This window comes from Stigmatopora argus, chromosome 4, assembly GCF_051989625.1.
Source record: "Stigmatopora argus isolate UIUO_Sarg chromosome 4, RoL_Sarg_1.0, whole genome shotgun sequence".
NCBI lineage: Eukaryota > Metazoa > Chordata > Actinopteri > Syngnathiformes > Syngnathidae > Stigmatopora > Stigmatopora argus.
The window spans coordinates 8502193-8523323 of NC_135390.1; the positions used below are offsets into that span (position 1 = coordinate 8502193).

Genomic DNA, 21131 nt, shown 5'->3' on the forward strand with positions numbered 1-21131 from the left:
AAGGGAAGGGTGAAACAGATTTAGTGTGTCAGAACGGAATTTCCATGATAACAGAGATGGCAATATGTGGTTCACAAACCCTCTCATTTTGGATTGGATTAGATCAGAGGTAGGGAACCTATGGCTTGGGAGCCATATGTGGCTCTTTTGATAGGTGCATACGGCTCTCTGCTAAAATGTGAAGTAAAATATGGTAACCGCTGTTGAGAGCTCAGTCCTGAATGCATCAGTAGGAGCGTTACGTGATCATTGTGGCGCTGACACTACTTCTAGTGCGGCTTTAAACATTTTTTTCCATTAGGATTAGATTCTTCTGCATGCATACTCCCATTGATTATCATTGATTAGCAACAGCGCGACAATGTTGTCAAAAGATCTCAGAGAACGTTTGTACTTTAAAAGTGGGGACATTACTACAAATAGCACACCATTTAGTGTATTTTTTTTAGTATGGCTCTCAAGGAATAACATTTGAAAATATTAATTGTTTATGGCTCTCTCCGTCAAAAAGGTTCCCGACCCCTGGATTAGATTATTTCATCCCGTAATCGGGAAATTTCTTTGGTTGCAGTAGTTGAAACAATTATTTAAAATAGAGTAGGTTTTTTTTATTTCAGTGGTCAATAATGTTTCTCTTATTCAATATCATTGTGATTCTAGTTGAGCATATTGCTTCATAAGGAACTTTAACTTATTTTAAAACTTTCATCCACATTTATGTCAAACATTGGTAGTCACGCGTTTGGCACAGGCTAAAGCAGGAGACTTTTTTTTCCTTTTTATTTAAAGTGTTCAATCATGCCTACCATGCATGTTTTGGGGGGTACTCGGTCGTTTGGTCGCCGGTCTTTTGGTCGCCCGGAAGGGTATTGATAATTACCATTTAAATCGTTGCTCAAATTCCCTAAATACAAACTGCGAATTATTATTTAGTCATACTTAATGCCCAATTAATTATTAGGCTAAAGAAAAGCTCCAAATTTCCTGTACTTTTATTGTCTTTTGTTGGAGAACTTGTTAAGACCCTGACTGACATAGCTTCTTAAAGGGACAACTCATGTACATAAACACTCTTATACACTCACACGTCCGCTCAGTGAAACTGCTAATCGCCATTGTTGGCTTTTATTGATGCGTAGACCGTGTTGTTTTACCTTGTTTTGTCGCCGGTCTTTTGGTCGCCGGACTTTTGGTCGCCCGTTGTTTGGGTCCGGGCGACCAAAAGACTGCGACCAAAAGTCCGGCGACCAAAAGACAGCGACCAAAAGACGGCGACCAAAAGACTGGCGACCAAACGACCGCAAACGGTTTTGGGGATGTGGGAGAAAACCGGAGTACGTGGAGAAAACCCACGCAAGTCTGGGGAGATATACAAACTCCAAAAATAAAGGTTTACAGTGCAAAGTATAGATAACTGAACTAAGCAGCCAGGCTTTGTTAGTGCAATCTTTTGAAGGCATTGAGAGTGTTTTCCCAGTACTCACAATCTTAACGTTAAACACTTAGGGAAGTGCTATTGTACCTCAACAGGTGACATGCTTTTAACTTTTAAGTGCCACTAAAGATGAGTCATTTTACATTATCAAATATAACTGACAATGAAAGAATGGAAGAGTTCAATTCAATTGTTGTTGTTTTATTTTAGCATGGTAGGGGTTAGTCACTTGACACCGTATAGTTGTCGGTGGTAGATTTTGGTCTTCTGTAAATATTGTAAGTATACAGACGCTCCCCTACTTACGAACGCAATTGGTTCCGAGCGATTGTTCATAAGTTGAATTTGTTTGTAAGTTGATTCAGTGCTATATTTTGTATTATAATTTATGTTTAAGGCCGATATAAGTATATTGAAGGTTTATATAAGTGCATTTGTATGTTTAAGGCTTGTATAAGTAACACGCATTGGTTTGTACTGAAAAAAAAAACATTTAATAAAATGGAGAGAATATGTACAGTACTGTAGAGAGAGAGAGAGATTTATGTATTAGAAACTGGCCAAAAGAAGCGACCTAATGACGATTGCACAGTTTTCTTCTTTTTTTCATCATAAATGATGCGGTAGCACTGTATGGCATCATTCAATTGATTTGCAAACTTTGTGCAACGTTCAATATTTGGGTCCTGCTGCTCGATCTTTCTGTTTATAAATGGTACCGACGGTCGAACGATTCAAGTTGTATGCCCGTGCAACGCTCACCACTCTCACGCGCATCAAGCTTCGTTATTATTGCCACTCGTTTCAAATGAAATGGGTTGCCTCTTCCTTGCACCTCCCTCAATAGAAGCCTTTCGCTTTTTACCAACCATATTCAATAATGGATGCACGAGATATTTAATGATACAAATGAAAAAGGTTCTTTGCGCACTGGAGATACGTTCACGCACTTCCGCATTGCAACGAATTGGACAGAAGAAGGTAGATGCTGGGTGAGCTGAGCTCTCACAGCGCCAGGCGTCGGTATTAGCGGCGGAAAGAAGCACTACTCGGAAAAAAATACAAAATCGAACTTACGAACATTTTTCGACATAAACGCAATTTGCAGACATGTTCGTATGTACCGTTGTTCGTAAGTTAAAATGTTCGTAAGTAGGGGAGCGTCTGTATATAGTAAGGCTTTTTTCTTTTAAAAATCAACATAGTATAGTAAGGCTAAGAAAGTCGGAGAATAAATCTGACTTCTGATTCCTCTCCTAGTTATTGCTGTGGTCCAGTGGCAAAAATATTGGTTCAGAACTTGAGGTGGGAATTAGGAGTGAGTTCAATTCCACTCTTTGCAATTCACAAATTGTTTATTGAGGTAATGAAAAGGATAAATATAACTTCCAATCACTTCATTTCAGAAGTCACTGTGGTCCAGTTGCAAAGACAAACGGTCAGAACTTCTGGTGAACTCAAGTTCAAATCAGAAGTGAGTTTGATTCCACTCTTTGCAATTCTCAAATTGTTTATTGAGGTAATGAAAAGGATAGCTATAACTTCCAATCACATCATTTCAGAAGTCACTGTGGTCCAGTGGCAAAGACAATGGGTCAGAACTTCAGGTGGACTCAAGTTCAAATCAGGAATGAGTTCAATTCCACTCTTTGCAATTCTCAAATTGTTTATTGAGGTAATGAAAAGGATAGATATAACTTCCAATCACATCATTTCAGAAGTCACTGTGGTCCAGTGGCAAAGACAATGGGTCAGAACTTCAGGTGGACTCAAGTTCAAATCAGGAATGAGTTCAATTCCACTCTTTGCAATTCTCAAATTGTTTATTGAGGTAATGAAAAGGATAGATATAACTTCCAATCACATCATTTCAGAAGTCACTGTGGTCCAGTGGCAAAGACAATGGGTCAGAACTTCAGGTGTACTCAAGTTCAAATCAGGAATGAGTTCAATTCCACTCTTTGCAATTCTCAAATTGTTTATTTAGGTAATGAAAAGGATAAATATAACTTCCAATCATGTATAGGCGGGCCGCCTCGTGGTGTAGTGGGTAAGTCACCTGCCTGCGACGTGGGTGTCGAGGGTTCACGTCCCGTTGTCGCCAGTCAACGACTGTATGGTGTCGGCAGTCGGCCGCAGGCCGACTGTCGAACACCACCAGGAACCCCCCCTCCCAACTGTCTTCCGGTCAGCCAAAGGCTGACCGGAAATATTGTTTTGCTGAAAAAAATGACTAAGTCTTTATTTGAATGAAAAAAGGATTACCCATTTACTGAACTACTAGTGTAGTGAGTAGTCAAACGAGAGCGGGATTCGAACCCCATTTCCCACATGGCAGTCAAATCCACTAACTTGAGGTCTGTCTGACCCATTGTCTTTGCCACTGGACCACAGTGACTTCTGAAATGAGTTGATTGGAAGTTATATTTATCATTTTCATCACCTCAATAAACCATTTGAGATTTGCAAAGAGTGGACTTGAACTCACTCCAGATTTGAACTTGTGTCCAACTTCAATTTCAACCCATTGTTCTTGCCACTGGACCACAGTGTCTTCTGAAATGATGTGATTGGAAGTTATATTTATCCTTTTCATTACCTCAATAAACAATTTGAGAATTGCAAAGAGTGGAATCAAACTAACTTCTAATTTGAACTTGAGTCCACCTGAAGTTCTGACCCATTGTCTTTGCCACTGGACCACAGTGACTTCTGAAATGAGATGATTGGAAGTTATATTTATCATTTTCATCATCTCAATAAACAATTTGAGATTTGCAAAGAGTGGACTTGAACTCACTCCAGATTTGAACTTGTGTCCAACTTCAATTTCAACCCATTGTTCTTGCCACTGGACCACAGTGTCTTCCGAAATGATGTGATTGGAAGTTATATTTATCCTTTTCATTACCTCAATAAACAATTTGAGAATTGCAAAGAGTGGAATCAAACTAACTTCTGATTTGAACTTGAGTCCACCTGAAGTTCTGACCCATTGTCTTTGCCACTGGACCACAGTGACTTCTGAAATGAGATGATTGGAAGTTATATTTATCATTTTCATCACCTCAATAAACAATTTGAGATTTGCAAAGAGTGGACTTGAACTCACTCCAGATTTGAACTTGTGTCCAACTTCAATTTCAACCCATTGTTCTTGCCACTGGACCACAGTGTCTTCTGAAATGATGTGATTGGAAGTTATATTTATCCTTTTCATTACCTCAATAAACAATTTGAGAATTGCAAAGAGTGGAATCAAACTCACTTCTGATTTGAACTTGAGTCCACCTGAAGTTCTGACCCATTGTCTTTGCCACTGGACCACAGTGACTTCTGAAATGAGATGATTGGAAGTTATATTTATCATTTTCATCATCTCAATAAACAATTTGAGATTTGCAAAGAGTGGACTTGAACTCACTCCAGATTTGAACTTGTGTCCAACTTCAATTTCAACCCATTGTTCTTGCCACTGGACCACAGTGTCTTCCGAAATGATGTGATTGGAAGTTATATTTATCCTTTTCATTACCTCAATAAACAATTTGAGAATTGCAAAGAGTGGAATCAAACTAACTTCTGATTTGAACTTGAGTCCACCTGAAGTTCTGACCCATTGTCTTTGCCACTGGACCACAGTGACTTCTGAAATGAGATGATTGGAAGTTATATTTATCATTTTCATCACCTCAATAAACAATTTGAGATTTGCAAAGAGTGGACTTGAACTCACTCCAGATTTGAACTTGTGTCCAACTTCAATTTCAACCCATTGTTCTTGCCACTGGACCACAGTGTCTTCTGAAATGATGTGATTGGAAGTTATATTTATCCTTTTCATTACCTCAATAAACAATTTGAGAATTGCAAAGAGTGGAATCAAACTCACTTCTGATTTGAACTTGAGTCCACCTGAAGTTCTGACCCATTGTCTTTGCCACTGCACCACAGTAAAGTTGGAAGCTGTATTTATCCTTTTCATTACCTCAATAAACAATTTGAGAATTGCAAAGAGTTGAATTGAACTCACTCCTGATTCCCACCTCATGTTCTGACCCAATGAATCTTAGCCTTACTTGCTATGTCATTTTTTAAAGAAAAAAAAGCCTCACTATACTATGTCGTTTTTTAAGAAAAGAAGCCTTACTATACAATATCGTTTTTTAAGAAAAAAAGGCTTCCTCTACTATGTCGTTTTTCAAGAAAAAAAGCCATGCTATACTATGTCGTTTTTTAGGAAAAAAGCCTTACTATACTATGTTGTTTTTTAGGGGGGAAAGCCATACTATACTATGTCGTTTTTTAGGGAAAAAGCCTTCCTCTACTATGTCATTTTTCAAGAAAAAAAGCCATGCTATACTATGTCGTTTTTTAGGGGGGAAAAGCCATACTATACCATGTCGTTTTTTAAGAAAAAAAGCCTTACTATACTATGTCGTTTTTTAAAGGAAAAAAGCCATACTATACTATGTCGTTTTTTAGGGGGAAAAGCCATACTATACTATGTCGTTTTTTAGGGAAAAAGCCTTCCTCCACTATGTCGTTTTTCAAGAAAAAAAGCCATGCTATACTATGTCGTTTTTTTAGGGGGAAAAAGCCATACTAGACTATGTCGTTTTTTTTAGGAAAAAAAGCCTTACTATACTATGTCGTTTTTTTAAGAAAAAAAGCCTTACTATACATGGTCTTTTTTAAACAAAAAAGCCTTAGTATACATGGTCATTTTTTAAGAAAAAAGCCTTACTATACATGGTCTTTTTTGTAAATAAAAAGCCTTACTATACTATGTCGTTTTTAAAGAAAAAAAAGCCTTATTATACTGTCGTTTTTAAAGAAAATAAGCCTTACTATACTATGTCGTCTTTAAAGAAAAAAGCCTATACTATGTTGTTTTTTAAGAAAAAAGCCTTACTATACTATGTCGTTTTTTACGAAAAAAAAGCCTTACAATACTATGTCGTTTTTTTTAAGAAAAAAACCTTACAATACTGTCATTTTTTAAGAAAAAAAGCCTTACTATACTATGTCGTCTTTTAAGAAAAAGGCTTTACTGTACATGGTCGTTTTTTTTAAATAAAAAAGCCTTACTATACATGGTCATTTTTTAATAAAAACCCTTAATATACATGGTCATTTTTTAATAAAAACCCTTAATATACATGGTCATTTTTAAAGAAAAAAGCCTGACTATATATACATAGTATTTATTTTTTAAACAAATAAAAGCTTTACTTTACATAGACCACTTTTTTTAAAAAGAAAAAGCCTTACGATGTCCAGCCATTCAAGTCATTTTGCATGCCAGCTTTACGTTTGTACCAAATCTCGGGGTATTCTTTGCTCAGTTATGAAGCACGTCTAATAAGATGAATAAATATTTGACATTATCGTCGACAAGGAAAAAGAGTGTCGCCAAACTTTCGGCAAAACATATATATTATTAAATAGTCAATATAAAAGTTCTATTAGGAACTGGGGTTTGTATTTTTTTGCTCTAATTTATTTTTATGCATATTTAATTTTTGGAAAACTCTTTACTACTTGGTTCCACATAATCCTACACGATGGTGAGGTACATCATAGTTACATTGTCCTATTATGAGCAACATAGCTTAAAATCACTGTATCGTGTAGAAAAATGTATTGTTGTGCGGGAGTACGCATCATTTGGATGATGCATTTTTTTCCTCTTCCCGCACGACATGCCACAGCTTGTCTTCCATTGTGCTGTTTTGAAAATGCCCACCCTAATTGCACTCTTGTAGCCAACATTGAGTCTGGATGTTTGAAGTTAATGTTGCCGTACCAGTGCTGACATCTTTTGTTGTGATTTTGAAAAAGATGTTGCTGTGCTAATATTTTTATATGTCACCACTTTCTTCCTCCTACATTGTAGGTATCACGTTGATTTGAGTCCACTTGCTGTTGAAATTCTTCAAGAGATTGCCATCAAAGAATGAAAGCTGACCAGTTTGCCAAGATGGAAGTCAAGAACAAATGTTCCTTTTCTTGTACCATATTTTCCGCACTATAAGACACACTATTTTAAAATTTGTTTCAAATATAAGGCACACCAGATTATAAGACGCAATAGTAAAGTAGACCCTAGTGAGGATAAAGCTGTTCAGAAAATGACAATGAAGCATTCTTTGTGTTTCAAATGTTAAACTTTTAATGGACTAAGATGGCCTGGAATAAAGATGAGTTGATGTAAAATACTAAGTAAAAATGTTACTCAATATTTTGCAAAATTAGTGTACTGACACACTGTTTTAAATCATCAAGACCATAAAAATCACGACTAATTTACGTCATCTAAAATACATGGACATTGAGTTGGGAGGACAAACCACCTTGTGGAGCGCAGTAAGCAAGCCACCATCTTTTCCACATTCAATATGGCGGGACAATATGGGCGTGGTTATGCCTACTGTCGATGCAACCCTAACCCCAAGCCCTCTTAAAATGAGAACTGGGGCTTCGAAATCTCCAAATGACAACGTACCAAATGTGCTGCATTGTCGTGTAAGAAATTTACCTGGGCTTTCTTCGATAAATCCTCACTTCTGAGCTGCTCTGGAGTTCACTGCAGTACTGGTTCCTGGCTCGTCCGCCATTTTGAAGTCTTCAGTATTGCTACGTCTGAATCAATCCAACCCTCAATAACTATTTTATGGCTATAAAACCTTTACTGCAGCTACAGCTGCAAGACATAAAAAAAAGTTAATAATATCATACAATTGAAATATTATTTAAGATACGTATATTTGCGTGTGCAGCTCGCTCCAGATAGTTTCGTAGCACTATCACTAGCCAATTGTAGTTCGCGAAAGCGATGATGTATCCCTACGCCTGCGAGAAGGCGTTGGTGTCGCCAACTCGAAATCTGATTGGTTAAAGCAAGTTTTATCGATGCTTATTTTATGCTCGGGGCCTGCAGAACTGATTGTGAAAGCTTCCAGGTAGATTTCTGACCTTGGCAACAAATAATGGCTGAATTGTCATAGGTTAGATGCCTAAGGGTGAAAACACAAACCTGGAAGCAGAGCAACCAGGTGAAATGCAATGAAAGGAAGCTGACAGACAATTTGGAATTATTTGCTAAGTATTTATGGACAAAATATAATTAACATCAGTCTGTGATTCAGATATTTTTTAACCCCAGCATAGAAGGCCTTGCAGGCCTTGACGGTCCACCACTGGTTGGTGGGATGTCATTTCGCAACTCCAAGTCAATGAGCAGAGTAAAATGACAAGGAGCAAACAGCTAGAACGTCTTCTTCAGTTATTTTCTAGCAATCTGGATGCGCTGTGGCACCATGCTGCCCCTCACAGACCATTTTGGGTACTTTTACACCATGTTTAATTGAGATTAGATGGCCAACTATCCATGCGTAAGTACATTTATTTACAACCAAAGTCTTAACTTTTTAGAAATCTTGCACTTCACCTATTTGAAAAATGTTACAGGTTATTGCCATGCACTATGTACATATCTGTGAACATATTACAATGTATATATAGTACATTTCATGAAGAAAAGGATGCAGCCATTTGAAATAATGAGTCCATTTTATTGTTTCAGAACACAGCAGGCTACAGCAACCACCTCCTCCAACTAGTCTAGCCCCACCCCCATTTAGTAACAGACCAATAAAAGCCCCCCGTCAGCAAGGCCAGGTCAGTCACACCCCCTTTGGAACAGCAGAGACACCTACGTGTCCACCTTTAAAGCAAGAAAATAGCTCGATATTTGGACCATGACTTCCAATGTTTTATACAAAAGCTACACAATGATACAATGCAACTGATTTAACCTTAGTGTTTTAGACACCATTTAAAATGTGGTCATGTACATTGGATGGAGCATTCTCACCTTCCCCTTAAAAAAAAAGGTGGAAAAGAAATAACACTAACAGAGACTAATACAAGGAACTGCAAACAAAGCAAATTGGTATAATTTTGGAACAATGAAAATAGGGGGGAAAAGCAAGCTAAAAGCATTTTGTACCATTAGAGATTTAAAGAGGATAAAAGTAAAAAGAAAGGATAAAAATGGAAATTACATTTAAAAAAAATGTGTTTCAAAAGCAAACTGAGATCAAATCCATGTGTCGCATCAGGATTTCAAGTCAACCGACCATCCTCTGGTTAAAACCAGACCCCAACTTTTGTCATTCAAATGTGTCCCAATGGAGCTCCTATAGACAGGATGGGTCATCGTCAGGCACTTTCTAAAACCCCGCCTCCTCCATGTGGGAGAATCAAGATGCAGGTTCATCCAGATCACATAATACAGCTGCAAATGCAAAGGAAGGCGATTGTGAGCTGGGTGAGGATGACATCAACAGACAGCAATAGTAGGAGAGCACCGGCACACTCGTCAAGCACCGAACCAATTGGCATGCAGTGTGAGCACGCGGCAGCAGCCTACATGAGTTCATCTATTCCCACCAGCCCACGTTCTCCAGAAGGACATGCGCGCACACGCACACACGCATACAAGTGGATCAGTATCCATCTTACCTAGTAGGAAATGTCGAGTTATGTTGGTCTTGGTATTTACAAGTCTGTGTCAAACCATGCCAGTTGGTTGGAGTCGCCAGGTGGTAGGCCTTCGATCAATTCCTGGCTGTGTCCCAGGTCAGGAAGCCCCTCCACCGGAGGGTAGTCCTGACCTGGGTGGTGGCCCCCGGCCAGATCGTGGTCCATCATGGGCTCCATGCCCATCGAGTCTGCGCCGTATCCTCCCGAGTGGAAGGACCGATAGCTGGGGTCTGGTAGTGGGGGGATGTGGAGGGCGGGGGAAGCAGAGCAGCTGTTAGAAGCATGTTAACGAATAAAGCGCCCACACGCTAGTACGTACTTGGAAAAAAAAGCACCACACGCACACACCCTAGGATTAACAGGCGCTTGTTCCACTGACTGAGCTCAAACACTAGACTAAATTCTTGGCGAATGAAGGCAATGTGTTTGGGACTTTTAGTCAGCCAAGTAAATATCATGCTTTTGGAGAACAATCGCACGGGGGCGACTTACCGTCTTGTCTGTAGCCCATCGGTTCTCCCTGAGCGCCGATATCCAGGCCGAGCTCCGCGGTCTGCGGGGACACACGGGGGTCACATTTAATTTTGTAAGCAAACGCACGTTAAACCGAAATTACTGGAGGCGCTGCCTACTTCGTTCCAAGCCATCGGTTCCGTCCTGAAGAGCGAACTTGTGAGTTCCACTGAAAGGCGTTTCTTGTAGTCTTGAGGTTTGTCCTCCGACATGCGGAACAGAACTGCTGCCGCGTATGTGGCTGAGAAGATATGCGAGGCGACAAGTCAGCGTGTACAATACCAAATGTTTCCCCATATGGATCTTTTCCTAATTGAGATGAATTAGGCCTCAACTATCTTTTACAGTATTTCTTGGGACGTACCAACTCCTTCGTTGCGACTGTGCAGCAGCTCGGTGAGCGGGGCGGTGGCGCCCTCTGCCTCGATGGCCTCGGCGGCCTCCTTGTCCTGCGCCAGTTCGCACAGGACTCCAGCTGCCACACGCTGGATGTTCTCAATGGGAGAATACAAAAGCTGCAAACGGGTTGACAAGATGTTCAAAAATCATGTCACGCTATAAGCGCCAAAGGCCAGTCTTTGCATTTTACCTGCACGAAAAGCGGAATTGTGTTCAGTCCTCGAATGACTATTCTGTTGTGGACGTCTCTGGCGAGGATGTGAAGTGCTCCGGTGCAACCCTCCACGATTTCCTCCATGCGAACGCCCTCCTAAAATGTCAATGCGGTAAATGAAGCCACAGCGCTCTATTGTACTTGCTGGTGTTGACGTTTGCTTGCTGGCGATTTGTGCGGGTCTTACCACAAACTGCTGCTGCGTGCCCCCCATGCTGGTACGTCTCTGGGTGTCCTGGTGTGCTCTGACCAGCAGTTGGACCAGTCGAGGAATGGCTCCCTGCTCCCTCAGAGGAGCATGGTTGGCAGGGCATAGCGCCAGGTTACGGATCAAACCAACTGTAGCCTGAGGGGAGAAACACTCACATGTCAGGCACCTTTTAATCATCAACTTGACAAAATCACTGAACAAAATGTGACATTCACTAGCTGCAACCATGACCACCCTTTGGATGTACCTTAATAAGAGGCCAATGTGAGGGCGGGTGCAGCAATTTGACGACAACAGGTAGGCCATAATGCAACCTGACTGCATTCTGGGCCATCTCGGCATCCTGGTGTCGTGATGTGAGGTGACGCAGGGCGCAGATGGCCGGTTCTGTGATATCTTCTCTGTCTCCAGCCCGGAGCACGGTGCGAACCAGGGCCTCAATGCCGCCAACCTACACGGAAATACAACAAGATGAGGGAGTGCAGCGGGTTTGGTCAACAATATAAAGAGGCCTGACCCGCAAAACGCAATCATCTTAATCTTTACTGTGTGAATACTAACCTGACAGACCATCATCTTGTTCTTGTAGTTGTTGCAAGTCAGGTTTGACAGGATGCCAGCGGCACAGGTCACCACATTAATGTCATCACTACCGAGGAGCTGGACCAGGGTTCCCAACAGACCCTCCATTCCCTCCTGGGAGACAAATTGTCAAGTTAGCATGACAAGTAGTAGAGTAGGTCAACATTTTTCAAAATTTAACCAATTGGTAGTCTGTGGGAAGTATGTCATGATTGTTACGTGAGCTTCACCTGTTTGGTAGCAGCATCTGATAAGTTCCTGAGAGTCCACAGACAGTTCTGGACAAGTCTCTGGCTGGGGTCAGTCAAGTGGAGTCCAAGAGCTTGCATTCCTCCTGAGCAAAAAAAAAAAATTGTAAAAAATAATAAAAAGAATCATATGATAAGTGAACTGCAGTTTACTGTACCGGCTAGTTGTCTAAGAGTAAGCAACATTTGAGCGCAAACATACCTGCTTCGACAATGGCAGGTTTGTTACTGGAGCAGACTGACAGGACTTTGAGTACTCTGCTTGTGGTCCACAGCAGCTTCTCATAGGTGTAAGTTCTCATGATGTTCACCAGTGCCTGAGGGCCCCCACTGGCCAGGATTATTAGCTAGGAAAAGCATATGGGTTTACCCCCATTGAATCTATCTGAAATTTTCACCGAATAAGTAGTAGGGACATGAGCTGACCTTGCTTTCCTGGTTTCCATAGGCCAAGATTTGGAGACAATCTGTGGTGATGGCGAGGAACTTTACATTGGTTTTATTAAGCAGGGCCACCATTTTCTGAAGACCGCCGGCCAAACGAACAGCCATCTTGGCCCCTTCCTGGTGCAGGAGGAGGTTGTGGAGGGTGGTGATGGCATAAAACAGGACAGAGTCCACTGGTGAACTGCAAAGCCCAAAAAGGATTATTGGATTACAATGCAACTGGGAAACGGGGGGATTAAAATGTTGTTTTCCTCTCGCCGGTGACAGTTTGACGGGTGCAAATTGCAAATTAATTTTGCTTTTCTCCCACATTGCAAACCAACTGTATGTACCACTATTGTGTGCGCAAATAGTACATTGGACTAAGAAATTAGCGGACTGCGACGCATGTTTATGCGGCCTTGATCAAATATCTTTTGTTTTGCCAGCGACGACAATACCTGCCAATTGTCTTACCAATGTTTTCACCTATCACTAAGCACTTTTATATTTCAAAATGGCCCTTTCGGCATAAAAGTCTATTCATTTCCCACACATACCCAAGCATCTTGACTAGGGCTGGGATTCCTCCAGACTTGAAGATGGCTAACAGCCCCTCTCTGTGATGGGAAAGGTTGTGAAGGGTACCCGCGGTGCAGCGTGCCGTCTCCACATCATTTGTGTTCTGCATTGTCCTGACTATAGCCGACACCATCTGGGGTGAGCGCATGATGGCGTGACGGGAAGCTTCTTTTTTTGAGAGCTGGTGCACCATCACTGCTGCTTTATTCACGACGACCTTGGAGTAGAGAGAGAATAAACATTGTTCATAAATGACAGCAGACGCTCCCGGAGTGCAACGCATCATCAACGGTCCTCATCACTTACCTGGTCTTCATCGTTGAGTAGTTTGGTGAGTTCTGGTATGGCTCTGGTTGCGAGCTCAGCATCGTCTTGATAGTTGATCAGATTGACCACAGCGTGTTTGAGCATTTGCGAAGGTTCCGCTAGTCTCTGAACATTGGTAGGATTTGCTGTGTCGTACTGCGTGGAAGGAATTTGCATGCCTTCTTCGAGGGTCTCTGGGAACATTGCTGCACGCACACGCTGGGCACGGGTCATGGCATACTGGCCATCCAAGTCTGAAACCGAAAAGAGTTTGTCCTTTTCTTTTTTTCATCAAAATAAAATTAAAAATCAAATGCCCAATGGTGGGGCTTGAACACACCTTGTACTTGATCCTGGGAGAAGTTCTGGTTGAAGCCCTGCTCCCACTCATACATGGCCTGGTTGTTGTCCAGATCTTCATCTTCTGGATTGCCTTTCCCACTGAGGGAGGGAGCTGTAGTCGTGGCCCCTGAATGGATACCTGAATCCAGGTAGGACTGCTGTTGCCAATGGCTGACTGCTGCCTTACGGTCTGGCTCCATGGCCATGTCGAGCTCCATCAAATCAGCTGACGGGATACAACTTGGAATGAGCAATTTGGCACAAGCGGAATTCACGAGATAAACTATTTTGGTAATCCATGTTAATCTTTTTAAATCCAACCAAAAGGCAACACCAGAATGGAGAGAAGCCCGATTCTATGGCTGAGGTTTTTTTGTTGAGAAAGCAACGTAGAAAAAAAAGAGCACTAGGGGTGATTTATTGATAAAGGTATTGTGGGTGAATGTGTAAATGAGACACGATAAAGTTAAAACTTACCCTGGGAAGCCATGTTCCTTTCCTCAAACCACGGCCGTCACAGCTTCCTGATCTGAAAGACGAAGGAAAACACCATCAGCCTTCATGACCTCTCACTTCCTTTCCTTCCTAGCACATTGTTCATGATTACACCCACAACAACTATGAAAAGCCCAACTAGTGCAAATGTGATCGCTGTACTGGTCCTTCCTTAAAACGCAGTGCCATCTTCCCATTTTAACCTTTGGCTTTAGCCTTGTGTGAAATCCGCCCAAGTAAATAGCAGTTCACATTCAAGGCCAACATCAAAAATGGCAGTTAGGTAGTACTTATGTGAGGAAGAGTGGGAAGTGGCGCACTCTGTGGAAGTAAAATAAGCAGAGGGAGAGAAAGGGCGTACACATTCCTCCACCACACTTTAAAGCAGACAGGACACTCTCGAAGTTAATGCTGAAAACAAGCATTTTAAACCTTTAAGTGGAATCGTATGATCAAATATCAAGCACGAACAATGTCTCAGCAACCAAAAAAAAAACACCATATTAGCTCCAAGGGAGGGGATTCATCCCCGGAAAGTTTCCAGAACTCAAGTAGTAACTTGACACCATGAAGTCTGATTCAAAATGGCTCCAATTGTTTTAGCAAAAGGGAAATAGTGGACCTCTCTGGTTTCGTTAACATCCAGTTGACTGTGAAGCTGTTTGAACACAACCAATGTCCAGATGAGTACAATAACTCGTACCAATAATTATTGTTTGAAAATAAGAACAAAAAACTGGGCAGATAGCTGTTGGACTAAATGTGGCACTTTGTGTAGTCTGGTGCAGGTTCCACATCAGTTTGATAAAGGTTTACGTACTTTCCCTTAATAGTCAATTCATTAACTCTACATTCAAATTGGATAAAACCATCATGTTTTTTTTTCCATAAAAATGGGGCATTAAAAATCTATTGGCCCAATTCAATTTCATTGATTTCTTTTGGATGTGGGATTTCTGTATTTAAAAAAAAATGCAGTCTCAAACTAAAAAATGTATTTATTCACAAAAAAAGCCTTAACGCCTCATTTGGTTTTACTTAGCCTGTGAATGTTGGGATATCAAATTATAGAGGCAGTTTTTCCACAAATACTACATATACATTTCTAGTTTGCACGGTTTCCGAGTCTGTTTGTTTTTTCGGACATAACTTATATCTTCTAAACAAAAATGGAAATGATAAATAATGCACTGCTGTCATTATATTAGTGCCAATACAACAAAAGAGTCAGCATCTATATTTTTCCTCACGTACTAACAGGACCATTATTTAGCTGCAATACTAAAACAATTTTGACTCAGGATGCTGGCATGCTATTTTATCCCACAAAAACCCAATTCTAATTCACTGTTCACACGCCACCCTCTCAAGCTTGAGAAGCCGGAGCTCTCGTAACCCAAACTCTCTTTTTAATGGGAGCCATATGTGCAACACAAGACTTCATACAAATCAAAGCACATCATTCACACTGGTGGAAAAGTGGTGGATCTTTGCATTTGGCTTTGAAAGACAAGCCAAAAAATAAGGCCTAGTCTTCAATTGACAGCAAACAAGCAGCAGCTTAAACCATGAACCAAGGCAAGGCAGTACAAGCTAGAAGTTCCAACGAAAACTGAATGGGGGTTTCTTTGAAGCCAGATGTGGGGTCAAGAATTCAGTGCCTGGTCTAGACTTGAAGTCATAAAACACCACAAGAGAGTTTGATTACTAGAGGGTATCTCAGTTGCACATTTATGTTTAAAAAGACCTAGGCATGCATTATGATCATTGGATGTTTAAATTTATAAAAATGCAGACAAAAATTGACTGCGAAAGTATCCTGCCAAATAGGGATACTTATCTTATTACTTATCTATCAAGGCAGAATTACCAGTCACGCTGATCTTGTGGGGGGGTAATAGTGCAATTCTATATGTTATCTAAATATTGTGATTGTTAGCAGAGCCAAGTAACGTTGCTATGAAAAAAAATGTATTTGTTCGTTTTTAAATCTGGTGTCATAGTTATTCAAAATGTTGCATTTGAGGGATGTGCAATAGGTCAGAGCAGTGCCCCGAGTGTTGTCAAAGCAATGTGCAGGGTCAGCAGGCTCACTGCTGGCTTCCATCTTACTATACAATGCGCTCAATGGCTCCAGTCTCTGCACCATAAGGTAGCCGTCTGTCTGTTTCCAGTGCGGCGTAAAGGATGCCTTGGAGAAAACTACAGACTACATCAATTCTCTTACCAATATTATAAAAATATTACCAAGGAAAACTACACACACTTAAGTATTTTAGGTCATTCAACCCATTGGTTGTGTCCGTCGACACGACATCCAATCCGTTTTGACTGGAAGAGGCTGCAAGCGTTTTATCGCCTTCGGCCTCCCTAGTCAAAACGGACGTCCAAAGTCGCCAAAGGCACTGAAAGATGAGCATTTACATTCAGTCCTTACCGTGTAAATGCACTTAAAATTTCATCATGACCAACTTTAGACTTATTCACAGTGTATTTCTTTTTTTATTCATTTGAGTTGCAGTAATTTGGGGTTTTATTAACATGTCATTGACATATATATTTATAGATCCTTAGTCATTAAACACAAATAATGATTATTATAATATGTATGTAATTGCGACCTGGAATCCGATTATATAAACCCTATATTTCGGGTCAAATAGGCCACAATTGTATACCAGATGTTAACATTGTTTGCGTTTGATTTATTTAATAAAGGGACAGTACATATGGTCACCCTATTGACTCAAAATGTGATGTTGACGTATACGGACACCAGGTCTTCGTGATGTTATTTTTTTCAATTGCCGAAAATAGTCACTTGGCTCATAAAAGGGCAAGTCAAAATATATTTAATAAAAAGAGGATATTTCTCAGGGATTCTCTAACGTAAACTGCAGTTAGCTTACACGTCAGTATTTAAAATCAAGTCTCCATACGTTGACTCATCCACTGCTTGGAAAGAGGTCAAATCTATTTGATGCCTGGTGTTGAAAAGATCATATTTCAATTTCATTGACAGCGTTACACGTCCAATTTTCACTGGATTCTTGATGTTTCCTTAGTTTCAGTGTTGTCGGTGGTAATGCATCAAAGTAGCTGAAAGTAAACAGGATATCTAGTTGTCTATTATGTCAATGGCTACCCATGAGGAACCTTCTAACTGAGCCAACGGCCCTTAATGATAGACTGAAGAAATTGTACCCGTGATGATGAAAGACAATTACATCAAAGGGATTTTCTTGGTTACGTTTCACAGAAAGAAAAAACAAATCAGAGGGGCTTCATCCATTAACGACCAGGTCGTTTTTAGACGGTCATCACAGGGCCATTTCATTATCATTTTAAACCAGCCAACAAAATTTTGCACGGCAAAAGTCGCATATTTCATGTCAAAATGTGGCAAAACGCGATTCCTCACATCGGGACAAAACTGAAGGGAATAACATGAGGGGAAAAGCCGCAATCGGTAACTTTGGCCGCCCCTCTGCCACAGCTGCGGGCTGGCCCGGCTCAGTTGCTCCAACACCCCCGACTCAAATTTCACACTCAGGCTCCACCTCGTCTTCTTCCCAAAAGCAACAACGACCGAGAGGAATGTGGGGGGCTTTGTTTCCAAATCGACACGAAAACACACCGCCATTCATCGTGTGTAAACTTCGACAGTGTCCACTACATGTTTTCTTTCTGTTAAAAACGACTCCCCGTTCAAAGGTGCGGCGTTATCGGTGAAATAAACATTCCAGCAAATGTTTGCTGAAACTTCTGTTTGTTAACTTTGTTACGACGTGAAGAATGAAGTCGAAGACCTGCCCACGCACAGCTCGAATAATGTATGTTACGGAATGGATTACGAGCCAAGCATTCGGTTGTATAAGCATTCTTTTAAAAAAAATACAAAAGTCCTGAAATGATGAGTCACTAAAGGGGAACCGTTCCAACAGTAAATGTGTTTAACGCTGGCTGCCCCCCACTACTCCCAACCACCGAAACCAACGCTTCGACGAAATTCAATCGAGATTCAGTTTCCCAGTGTTAAATTCTAATCATTTAAACAACAGTTGCGTTGATAACTAGCCATTATCCCCCCAACGTGGTGCCCGTATTTTATGCCCCTAGCATAAGCCGTGAAAATAGCAGAAGTGCTCGTTGTCAATACCCGGCTCGAATCCGGTAGGCTTTCAGGAAAAATAAGACATAATCAATGTAGTTAAAGGGGGAACCTACCTGTGTAAATGCGCAGCAAATCCTTCTAGTTGAATTCAGGAGTCAAAAAAATTAAATCTGTAAAAACTCGAGGAAAAAGTGACGCCGAAAAATCAGCGTGGCCCCCCTCCGCTCACTCCGAAGTCAGTATGTCACGTCTGGTCCGGAAGTGAGCCGACTGGAAAATGTAAGATGGCGGCAGTTATATATAGACCGCAGAACGCCCTATGATGGCTGTGTATCTTGGAGTTCCCTTGGATAAAATAGAACCCAAGATGTATAATTCTTTAGCTTTATCCGCGCACCACACGACCATAAGTTCCATGTATAAACAATATAGAAACCAACCTTTTTTTTTTAAATCACACCAACTATTGATGGAAACAAACAAAATGACTTTCTTTTAGACGCGTATGAATACAAAATTAAAACAAGTTCCGGCAGATTGAGGGCGGAGGGGGCGTGATTTCCTTCTAAAAATCAAACGGAAAAGGACTTTTTCTACCCTTTTGTCTATTTTTATTTTTTTAAACAGTCTTTCTTTTAATTAAAGATGAAAGAGCTCTTGTTTGCAACCTTATATAGTTGTTAAAGCAAAATACTAGTTGTAAATCACTCCTGTTTATAGTGATTACAGAACCTTTAAAACAATATTGCACAAATAAATTAAAGACTAATGTCGATGACAATATATGTTGGATTTCAGGGAAATTGCGAAATTGGGGTTGAGAAAATTCCTGTCTGGAATACTACTTCGAAAAAATCTTTTATCTGTTATTTGTCATTTAAAGGGACTGCCTTCTTGGTCAATACACAATTAAACAAATAAAAAAATAAAAAAAGAGAGCCCAAACTTTGTCTCTGTAATATACCAATCATAATATCACCAAATCACAGTATATTTTGGTACTATTCTCTGTTTCAATAGTTTTCCATGGAAGAAATGTTTACCTAAATATCAAGCTATAGTATGAGATGACCGAAACAGCCTTGTTGAGCAAGGTAATATGCAGGAATGTGCGGAATTTAGGTAAATTATTCAAGTTTGATCTTTTTGATGCATTCAGGAAAGGGAGAACAGCAAGGTGTGCCAATCAAATATAAATGAGGCCCTCATTCAGTCTGCTTCACGCAGGTAAGCTAGTAGGTAAATTCCACATTCTGCGATCGATCATAAACTAAATTTTACAAGATTATGCAATTTATTAACAATACAATAAATTAAAAAAACAACCTAACATATTTTGGAACCTCTGCCATTAAAACAATTGCAATTTTAGTATCAAGACAAGAGTGGCTATACTCTTGCCTGTTCATTCGCCATATTTGATGTGGCAATACGTATGGTTAATGGGGTGTTTTATAGGGGTCTCAAATTCAATGTAAGTCACTATACTACTATATAAATAGAGGTTAAATTTCAGAAGAAAACAAACAACCAGACAATGAATAGAAGAGGTCACAACAGCAAACCAACGCCAGGGATAAAGCACATTCTGCAGGATTGTGTCTAATTCTCCAAAGAGAAAAACAGAAGGTAAATATGGCAAAATTGTGTTTATTCCACCAATGTTCTGTTGTGCCATTCCTCGTTTAAGTTCACAGTTGAAGAGGATCTGATGCAATTGACTTTAGGCGTGTGGTGGGGTACCCTATCGACCAGGGGCAAGAGCAAACGTTCACCCTAACACCTGTGGAAAGGAAAAAAAAGTAATCTCCAATTAACCAGTAGTTATCTGCTTGGGGAGCATGGCAATCATTTGATGTGGTAGAAGCTTATTGTTAAAGTAATTTTCAGCAAGTTGAAGAGATGAATGTGCATGTGGGTCATTTATTCATTAATTTTTATCTACGAGAGTAAACAGAAATTCTGTAAATAACGTAAAATAAAACCACCCATGCCTATTTGGGACATGTTAAAAGAAGAGTGAAGGTTTCATCACAAAATGTATCAACTGTCAGACAGATGTAATATATTAATTTGAAAAGGTTTCTTTTATGTGGAGATCATTAGTCAGTTGCAGCGTTTTAGTTTTGTTTGTTTTGTTTGTTTATGGGCAAGTCCAAATTGAAGTTGCACTAATGATACGTAGGAGTTTGATCCCATACATGTACATTAATCTTGCTTTGTCAATTTATATTTTTCTGCGTATGTGGTGGTTTTGAAAATCAGGTCATGTGCTAGATTTCTTCTGATGCATGTAAAGTGACATCCTTTGTTGTCGCTAACATGCTATCTTTTTCTTCATCTTTTTTTTCAAGACATTTGGGTATACATAAATACACACCAAAAGTTACAATGATTTTTCATGTGACTTTTTTAACACAGCATGTAATTCTACACTGTACATGTACTGTAAACTGCAAAACGGTGACAAATTTGGTTTTGACTGATACAAAGCCAACTAAAGCATCTCATAATTCATAATTTTCTTCAACTGACTTCTGTGTCATTGTATATCATCAATAAGTATGTCTGCCAATTCTTCATTGGAAAATTAATGTCACAGTTGCAAGTTTTTTTATTTTATTTTTGCCATTAACGGGGCACATTAATCTGTAACCTGTTCAAAGCTTCCATGAGACACTTCCGTTCTGCAGTACAAGGCGAGCTACTTTTTT

The 21131-nt window shown here is 40.2% G+C and overlaps 2 protein-coding genes and 2 long non-coding RNA genes across 4 annotated transcripts in view; 1 reads left to right on the forward strand and 3 right to left on the reverse strand.

Moving 5' to 3' along the window:
* The window catches only part of ulk4 (unc-51 like kinase 4), a 72739-nt gene extending 65020 nt beyond the window's left edge, over positions 1–7719 (forward strand). Inside the window, exon 37 of the mRNA XM_077599753.1 lies at positions 7335–7719. Coding sequence (XP_077455879.1) covers positions 7335–7398 — 64 coding nt within the window. The 3' untranslated portion in view covers positions 7399–7719. The remainder of the gene's footprint in view (positions 1–7334) is intronic.
* On the reverse strand, positions 3584–4441 carry LOC144073695 (uncharacterized). Its single transcript, XR_013300152.1, has 3 exons — positions 4392–4441; positions 3924–3991; positions 3584–3835 (listed from the first exon to the last, which is right to left on the reverse strand). It is a non-coding gene; the product is annotated as an uncharacterized LOC144073695 (long non-coding RNA).
* A 1272-nt stretch (positions 7720–8991) lies between the features above and the next one.
* On the reverse strand, positions 8992–18697 carry LOC144073021 (catenin beta-1). Its single transcript, XM_077598521.1, has 17 exons — positions 18531–18697; positions 14286–14337; positions 13807–14034; positions 13467–13720; positions 13139–13377; positions 12579–12780; positions 12355–12499; positions 12135–12238; positions 11884–12018; positions 11570–11773; positions 11299–11457; positions 11088–11207; positions 10863–11013; positions 10618–10739; positions 10478–10538; positions 9965–10215; positions 8992–9737 (listed from the first exon to the last, which is right to left on the reverse strand). Exons 2-16 carry the CDS (start codon positions 14296–14298, stop codon positions 10001–10003), a joined length of 2352 nt encoding a protein of 783 aa, XP_077454647.1. The 5' UTR covers positions 14299–14337; positions 18531–18697; the 3' UTR covers positions 8992–9737; positions 9965–10000.
* A 1188-nt stretch (positions 18698–19885) lies between these two features.
* LOC144073533 (uncharacterized) overlaps positions 19886–21131 on the reverse strand; it is a 29724-nt gene continuing 28478 nt past the window's right edge. Inside the window, exon 3 of the long non-coding RNA XR_013300091.1 lies at positions 19886–20200. This is a non-coding gene — a long non-coding RNA (uncharacterized LOC144073533). The remainder of the gene's footprint in view (positions 20201–21131) is intronic.

Excerpts from the sequence above, each read along its gene's own strand:
- LOC144073021 (XM_077598521.1), bottom strand. Across the intron at positions 12,239-12,354 it reads ACCTGCCATTGTCGAAGCAG|GAGGAATGCAAGCTCTTGGA; the intron begins GTATGTTTGCGC and ends TTTTTTGCTCAG. Across the intron at positions 10,216-10,477 it reads GATGGGCTACAGACAAGACG|ACCCCAGCTATCGGTCCTTC; the intron begins GTAAGTCGCCCC and ends CCCCACTACCAG.